This window comes from Lathyrus oleraceus, chromosome 3 (assembly GCF_024323335.1).
Source record: "Lathyrus oleraceus cultivar Zhongwan6 chromosome 3, CAAS_Psat_ZW6_1.0, whole genome shotgun sequence".
Lineage (NCBI taxonomy): Eukaryota > Viridiplantae > Streptophyta > Magnoliopsida > Fabales > Fabaceae > Lathyrus > Lathyrus oleraceus.
Genome location: NC_066581.1, coordinates 26378571 through 26386649, shown reverse-complemented (window position 1 = coordinate 26386649; position 8079 = coordinate 26378571). Strand labels below are relative to the sequence as shown.

Genomic DNA, 8079 nt, shown 5'->3' with positions numbered 1-8079 from the left:
GGTTTTGGTTTTGAGATGTTTGGGCTTCTTGGATATGGTAGGAGGAGAGACGCTTGGTGTTAAATGATCGTTGAGTGTTTTGAATAAGGCGGCTATGATAGGGTGATGTGTTGGGTGCATAGCGATGTTGGATGTCTTGATGATGATCTAGTTGTTGGTGGTGGTACGGGGTATGCTCGTCGTATTATGGTTGGGTGTTTGGCATGTTAGGGTTGTAGGTTTATGTGTTTGTGGATCAGAAATTTTGATGGATAAGGAGTTATGAGTAGCCGGTCTGAAAATTTTGTTAGGGGTTAGATGTTAAGCCTTCTGGTGTGTAAGCTAGCACACATGCGGTTACAATCTTTGACCGTCATAGGAAAAATTTCAATATACAGGAAACAATGGACCACAATGAGGGGATGCCAAATTTATCCTATGCTGTCAATCTAAACAGAAGTTGGTGCGATTGTGGAAAGTTCCAGGCCTTTCATATTCCTTGCTCCCATGTCATTGCGGCATGCGCACATACTCTCCAAGACGCTTACAACCATCTATCTGATGTTTACGAGACCATTATCGTCATGAATGTGTATAACAAAAGCTTCTCAGTGCTACCAATGGAGGAATACTGGTCTCCATATGAAGGTGACATAGTTTGACACAACGATGAGATGCAAGAAAGAAAAAAGGACGGCCAAACAGCACGCGTGTTAAAACAGAAATGGATACGACTGATAAAATGATAAGATTATGTAATATATGTCGTCAACAAAGACACAATAAGAACAAATGTCCCAATCTAGGAGCAACATTTGCATCATAATTTAGTATCTCCTTTCAATTTTTGTAACCTTTCATTTTTATATATCACTATCTTTTTGTTACAACAAGGTTAACAACAAACATCACTACAACATAAGCAAACTTAAAACAGAATATTTCTAACTGATTACAACAATCAAACAGATGTCATCTCGTCCAAACATCATTTCCCTATCATCCTTATCAGTTTTTACTCGCATCCAATCAAATATACTATTGAGTCTCTCAATACTTCTAATTTTTTCCCCTTCTAGTATTTTTCCATCTAACCAACGAATCAGCTCCCTCTTCACTTTTCCATAACGACGATAAACACCAAACATGTTTGCAATATGATGAAATGAGATATGTAAAAATGAATCACACAACACATCTATTTATAATAAAAAAAATTCACATTACACTGAGGCGCTAAATCAATTGACGTCTCTTCTTGAAAATTACACATGGGCGTCAATTGGATTGACATCACCACGTGCTGTAGCCAATCCAATTAACACCCCCATTTAAAATTTAAGGGTAGGCGTCAATTCATGTGACGCATATGCCTTACGTTTTTTTTTTTGAAACTGAGATAATTTGGAAAATTTTTTTAAAACGGGATTATTTTGGATTTTTTTTTAAATGAGGTATTTGGGTTCAAAATTCAAAATTTAAGAGCATTGTTTTTTTATTACAAAAAAATTCATGCAAGTTAGACTTTTAAGATTCACAAAATCAGCACAGATCTCAACGTTCAACAACAATTGGTCAACAACATAAAAAAATATATAATTATCAAATATTTAAGTTATAAAAATAATTTTTTTTATTATGGAATCTTTATACAGAGAAAGAGAAAGAGTTAGTGTTGAAAATTTGTAGTGGAACAGAGAAATACAGAAAATGGGAGATACTAGTACTAATCATATTCCTCGAGTGAAGCTTGGAAGCCAAGGCCTAGAAGTAAACACCTTTGAATTTGAAACCAATCACACACTTTCTTGTTCCTGCGAATATCATTAATAATGTTTTATTTTTTTTCTTGTTGCAGGTTTCTAAACTGGGATATGGATGCATGGGCCTCAGTGGAATCTACAACGATGCTGTTCCAGAAGATGTTGCTATATCTTTGATCAAACATTGTTTCAACAAAGGAATCACTTTCTTCGACACATCAGATGTTTATGGACCGCATGTTAATGAAGTTTTGGTCGGAAAGGTACTACTACTACAAACAAACTTCAACCTCGTACATGTCTTTTTTTGTTTTAACATAAATAAAAGATGTAACATAAACATTTTGTTATAACTCTCTCAGGCATTAAAGGATTTACCAAGAGATCAAATTCAAATTGCTACAAAATTCGGGGTTGTTAAAATGGAATTGGGTAAAGTTGTTATAAACGGTAGTCCTGAATATGTTCGATCTTGCTGTGAGGGTAGTCTTCAACGTCTTGGGGTTGAGTACATCGATCTGTATTATCAGCACCGTGTTGATACCACTGTTCCCATTGAGGATACTGTGAGTAACTAATGCAATGTTTTTCTCTATTCTTCCGATTTGTTTGGTTTTAGTGTTCTTTATTTGTTGATTTGAATCAATCGCAGATGGGAGAGTTGAAAAAGCTAGTTGAAGAGGGAAAGATTAAGTATATAGGATTATCTGAGGCTAGTACTGATACAATCAGACGGGCACATGCTGTTCATCCTATTACTGCCGTTCAAATGGAATGGTCCCTTTGGACTCGTGAGATTGAGCCGGATATTGTTCCCCTTTGCAGGTATCTTCGATCGATAGGCTCTGATACCATATTTGCTTTTTGATATCGTGCACGGTTCTTCTTTAAATGATTTTGGTTCTTCTTTAAATGATTTTGGGTTGTTTGATGCCAACTCTTTTAGGGAACTTGGTATTGGATTAGTACCATATAGTCCCCTTGGCCGTGGATTTTTCGGAGGCAGGGCTATCACGGAAAGTATACCGGCAAACAGTTTTCTGGTATGGACTCTCAGTTGTTTCTGATGTCAGTCAATGTTAGCCTTAAGCTTAAATGATTAAATCCAAACATGTCCTTATTCATTGTTCGCCAACATCTCGATTTTCACCAGGTAATGGAACCAAGGTTACAAGGAGAGAATTTGGACAAGAACAAGATATTTTATTCTCGAATGGAAAAGTTGGGAGAGAAGCATGGATGTACACCTTCACAACTTGCTCTTGCGTGGATTCTTCGTCAAGGAGACGATGTAGTGCCAATCCCTGGTAAGTTATTTTCCATTTTGTGAACTCGACAAGTTAGGTACTTATGAAACTTACTTGCGCGTTACTAAACCTTTTGTTGTTGTTGAGTATAACAACTTTGTAACTTGTCGTGTGTTGTACTTGCAGGAACAACTAAGACGAAAAATCTTGAAAGTAATATCGGTTCGTTTAAAGTGAAGCTCAACGAAGATGATTTGAAGGAGATTGAAGATGCAGTGCCAATATCAGAGGTGGCAGGGAATCGAACAACCGATGCTTTTGTTCAATGTTCATGGAAGTTTGCTAATACTCCACCAAAAGCATAACTTGATGCCAGTTTGCTAATGCATCAGTCATAAATTTTATCCTAACTGTGTTCCATATGCTTAATTATGTTCATGTTATCTGATTAAACCAGTTTGCAGAAGCATATGTAAATTCAGATTTTAGCTTATTTACTCCTAGTTTTGAAACGTATATTATCTGTTAGACAAAAATGATTGATTTCCACAGCTGCAATGGTATAGTAATTTGTATATTTGAATCTCAATGGAAGTTCCAAATGTGTGTTTCTGTGACACATACAACTCAAGTGGTATAGCCTCCCTTATCATTCAATTAAGTCTTTAATTCTTCATTGATAATATCGATTCATTACATGTTAACCCTTTTACTTTTAGATGTGTGTGAGATTTATCCAAAAAGGTGTCTTGAAGTAAAAAAAAAAAATCTTTTTGAAATATTTGTCTGAAATGTCCGACACGTGTTGTATGAGTGTCATATAAGTGTCAGACACCGACGCATGTCAGACACCACGACAGACCTATTTCTAGAGGTATCAATGCTTCATAGTTCTAACCAGCTCCAAAGTGTTAATAAGCAAGATTTTCTACCATGTAATAATATTTTCTCAAACGGTTTTATTCGTCTAAGCTAAAACATTTTCTTAGTTAATCCTTATTCGACTAATAACAGACGGTTTTATTCATGAGATTAAATTTGTGAGTCACACAAAGAGACCAAACACTAGAATCTCAAAAACTGAGGTTCAAAACTTGCATCAAACTACGCTTTTGGTGGAGTATTAGCAAACTTCCATGAGCATTGAACAAAAGCATCGGTAGTACGACTCCCCGCCACCTCTGATATTGGCACGGCATCTTCAATCTCCTGCAAATCATCTTTGTTGAGCTTCACTTTAAACGAACCAATATTACTTTCAAGGTTTTTTATCTTAGTTGTTCCTACAAGTACAACACATGACAAGTTAAAAACTGTTATACTCGCAACAACAAAAGGTTTCGTAACATGCAAGTAAGTCTCATAAGCACCTAAGTTGTCGAGTTAAAAAAATGGAAAATCACTTACCAGGGATTGGCACTACATCGTCTCCTTGATGAAGAAGCCATGCAAGAGCAAGCTGTGAAGATGTACATCCATGCTTCTCTGCCAACTTTTCCATCCGAGAATAAAATATCTTGTTCTTGTCGAAGTTCTCTCCTTGCAACCTTGGTTGCATTGCCTGGTGAAAATCGAGATGTTGATAAACCATGAATAAGGGCCGGTTTGGATTTACTCATTCAAACTTTCTTACTACTAGTATAAGAATTTGCGAGAGCTTATGAAACCAACTTATAGGTTGTACGAAAACGATCCGCCTTAAATTCATGAACTATTTATCCAAACAGAGCTCATGGCTAACATTAACTGTCATGAGAAACAATTAGGATCAAGTCCATACCAGAAAACTGGTTGCAGGTATACTTTCTGTGATAGCCTTGCCTCCGAAAAATCCACGGCCAAGGGGACTATATGGTACCAATCCAATGCCAAGTTCCCTATAAAAGTTGGCACCAAACAACCAAAATCATTCAAAGAAGACTCATGCAGGAAAGAAAGTAATATGGCATCAGAGGCTATTGATCGAAGATACCTGCAAAGGGGAACAATATCCGGCTCAATTTCACGAGTCCAAAGGGACCATTCCATTTGAACAGCAGTAATAGGATGAACAGCATGAGCCCTTCTGATTGTATCCGTACTAGCCTCCGATAATCCTATATACTTAATCTTTCCCTCTTCAACCAGCTTTTTCAACTCTCCCATCTATGATTGATTCATATCACCAAATCAAAAACTCTAAAACCAAACAAATAGGAAGAATAGAGAAAAACATTGCATTAGTTACTCACAGTGTCCTCAATGGGAACAGTGGTATCGACACGGTGCTGATAATACAGATCAATGTAATCCACCCCAAGACGTTGAAGACTACCCTCACAACAAGATCGAACATATTCAGGACTACCGTTTACAAAAACTTTACCAGATTCCATTTTGACAATCCCAAATTTTGTAGCAATCTGAATTTGATCTCTTGGTAAATCCTTTAGTGCCTAAGAGTTATTAAAATGTTTATGTTACATCTTTTATTTATGTTAAAAACATAGACATGTACGAGGTTGAAGTTTGTTTGTAGTAGTACCTTTCCGACCAAAACTTCATTGACATGTGCTGCATAAACATCAGATGTGTCGAAGAAAGTGATTCCTTTGTTGAAACAATGTTTGATCAAAGATATAGCAACATCTTCCGAAACAGCGTCGTTGTATACTCCTGTGAGGCCCATGCATCCATATCCCAGCTTAGAAACCTGCAACAACAAAAACAACAAAACATTATTATTAGTGATTTGCAGGAACAAGAAAGTGTGATTGATATCAAATTCAACGGTGTTTGTTTACTTCAAGGCCTTGGCTTCCAAGTTTCACTCGAGGAATATGAATGGTAGTAGTATCTCCCATTTTCTGTGTTTCTCTATTCCACAACAAATTATCCACAGTATAGGTTTCTCTCTTTGTGTGTATGTTCCTTACTCTTCAAGAATGTGTTGGCTGGTAGTGGTAGTGGTAGTGGTAGGTGAACATTACCTAACTCTTGGAGGTGGGTCATAATAACACCATTTCCACTACTACTATTTTCTATTACATAATCTTAATTGACTTTCCACCTCTTATCTTACCAACTTGTGTTTTTTTTATGTCAAAGAAAAAGTTTAGGTGAGAGACGTTATCTTTAAAATAGTTAGCATTAATTATTGTTTCCGGTCCACCATGTCCACTATTCCAGTTCTAGAACAGTAGTTTCAGTCCTCTCTGATCGCAATTATTATTTGTATTTATCTTTATTATAGAAAGAAGAATAGAATGGTAGAAATGGTTGTTGAGGTGAGGAAAAGATACCTGAAAGCCTTGGGTTCCAAGAGTGACATGAGGAATTAGTTGAGTTGTTGTTGCCATTTTGGTTGATGAATGAAAAAAAATCTGTTATATATAGATGAATAAAATGTGCATGGATCGTCACTGAGTGTGTCAGCGGTGGTTTAGTTTCATCATTGAGTGTGTCACTCACTCACTATATTTCTTTCTTCCATCTATCTTGGTCAACTATCGGTGGCTTCCAAAAAGAAAGGTTTCCGAATATTTTATACCCAGAGCCACCATTACCTCAAAGAATGGCACTATCTTCCACTTTTCTATGCATTTTTTATAACGTGTCCATGATATTTGACGTTTGAGTTGAAAATGTCATTGTTTTCTTATATTTGGATGTCATTGTTTTCTTATTATTTTGAAGTAAATAGAAGATGTTTCTATTTTATAAGAACCGTAATGAATGGGTTGCGAATGATGTAGCCAATATTTTGGTTATATAAGATGTCAAAGTCAAAACAATATTAATTCTAACATTGAGAGCATTTTCAATAACTAGAGAAATACACCAATGAGAAAAACTCCGAGTGAGAGCGATGGCAGAGGAGTCAGACTCGAGTGGGAGCGATGACAGCAAACGAATGAAAGGTGAAAATTGAGAAGTTCGATGGTGCGGACTTCAGCTTTTGGAAGATGCAAATAGAGGATTATTTGTATCAGAAAGGTATGCATGAACCTCTCACGGACACGAGACCAGTGGCAATGAAGGACGGTGCCTGGACCCTTATCGATAGAAAAGCTCTTGGAGTCATCTGATTGACGGTATCCCGTAATGTTGCTTTCAACATTGCAAAAGAAGACTATGACTGATCTTATGAAGGCTCTTTCCAGCATGTACGAAAAGTCGCTGACCTCAAACAAAGTTCATTTGATGGGGTTGTTGTTTAACTTAGGGATGGCAGAAGGTGCGTCGACGATGCAACATCTAAACGAACTCAACACTACTACAACCTAATTGAGTTCGATTGGAATCGACTTTGATGAAGAAGTGTGGGCTTTGATACTCTTGTCTTCCCTTCCAGAAAGTTGGAATGATATAGTCACAGCCGTGAGTAGCTCATCGAGAAGCAACAAGTTGAAATTTGATGATGTTCGTGATTTAGTTCTCAGTGAAGAGATCTGATGGAGATAGTCGGGTGAATCATCAATCTCTTCAGTATTGCATACAGAATCAAGAGGTAGAAGTTCAACCAGAGGAAGCGAACACAACAAATCAAAGGTGAGACGATCAAAATCCAGAAATCATCATAGTTCTAACAGCTCAAAGACTATCGAGTGTTAGAATTACGGGAAAACCGGACACTACAAAAATCAGTGCAAGAGTGCACCGAAGAATCAGGAGGCGAAAGATGAGGCAAACATTGCTTCAACCTCAGGAGGAGGTGATGCATTGATATGTTCTTTGGAGAGCAAGAAAGAGTTTTGGGTATTAGACTCTGGAGCATCCTTTCACGCAACTTCATAGAAACAATTCTTCAAAAATTATGTCCTCGGGAACCTCGGCAAAGTTTACCTTAGTAATGAACAATCTTGTGAGATTGTGGGTGTCGCTACGCGAAAAATACAGAGTCACCATCAGTTTTTATTTATTCCAAAGGAAAGGGGAAAATATCGAGAAAACCCCAAAAGAATGGTCATCGCAACCACGATCAGGTTCAGAAGTCGGTTATGCAAGGGGAATGTATTAGCACCCCTCACATCCATGGTACTCCATGGGAACCATCTAAGATGTCTACGCTTGAATGAGTGTCGTTATCTTAATGCTTACTTGCTAAAGGT

At 37.2% G+C, this 8079-nt stretch overlaps 2 protein-coding genes across 3 annotated transcripts; one reads left to right on the top strand and one right to left on the bottom strand.

Annotated features, from left to right (window-relative positions):
• Positions 1-1617: 1617 nt before the first annotated feature.
• LOC127132244 (perakine reductase) lies at positions 1618-3620 on the top strand. The gene is made up of 7 exons (XM_051061163.1): positions 1618-1749; positions 1838-2005; positions 2105-2308; positions 2395-2567; positions 2689-2785; positions 2896-3049; positions 3176-3620. Exons 1-7 carry the CDS (start codon positions 1690-1692, stop codon positions 3352-3354), a joined length of 1035 nt encoding a protein of 344 aa, XP_050917120.1. The 5' UTR covers positions 1618-1689; the 3' UTR covers positions 3355-3620.
• A 278-nt stretch (positions 3621-3898) lies between these two features.
• On the bottom strand, positions 3899-6473 carry LOC127132243 (probable aldo-keto reductase 1). 2 transcript variants are annotated; one of them, XM_051061162.1, is made up of 7 exons: positions 6271-6473; positions 5514-5681; positions 5221-5424; positions 4962-5134; positions 4770-4866; positions 4397-4550; positions 3899-4272 (listed from the first exon to the last, which is right to left on the bottom strand). In XM_051061162.1, the coding sequence occupies exons 1-7, from the start codon at positions 6325-6327 to the stop codon at positions 4094-4096; spliced, it is 1032 nt and encodes a 343-aa protein (XP_050917119.1). In that variant the 5' UTR covers positions 6328-6473; the 3' UTR covers positions 3899-4093. The 2 variants fall into 2 exon arrangements, with proteins under 2 accessions (XP_050917119.1, XP_050917118.1); XM_051061161.1 differs by lacking the exon at positions 6271-6473 and adding an exon at positions 5773-6009.
• Positions 6474-8079: the final 1606 nt, after the last annotated feature.

Coding starts and splice junctions, on each gene's coding strand:
- LOC127132243 (XM_051061161.1), bottom strand. CDS start 5,832: ATGGGAGATACTACTACCATTCATATTCCTCGAGTGAAACTTGGAAGC. Junction 5,425..5,513: donor ATGAAGTTTTGGTCGGAAAG/GTACTACTACAA, acceptor AATAACTCTTAG/GCACTAAAGGATTTACCAAG. Junction 4,273..4,396: donor CGATGTAGTGCCAATCCCTG/GTAAGTGATTTT, acceptor TTGTACTTGTAG/GAACAACTAAGATAAAAAAC.
- LOC127132244 (XM_051061163.1), top strand. CDS start 1,690: ATGGGAGATACTAGTACTAATCATATTCCTCGAGTGAAGCTTGGAAGC. Junction 2,309..2,394: donor CTGTTCCCATTGAGGATACT/GTGAGTAACTAA, acceptor AATCAATCGCAG/ATGGGAGAGTTGAAAAAGCT. Junction 3,050..3,175: donor CGATGTAGTGCCAATCCCTG/GTAAGTTATTTT, acceptor TTGTACTTGCAG/GAACAACTAAGACGAAAAAT.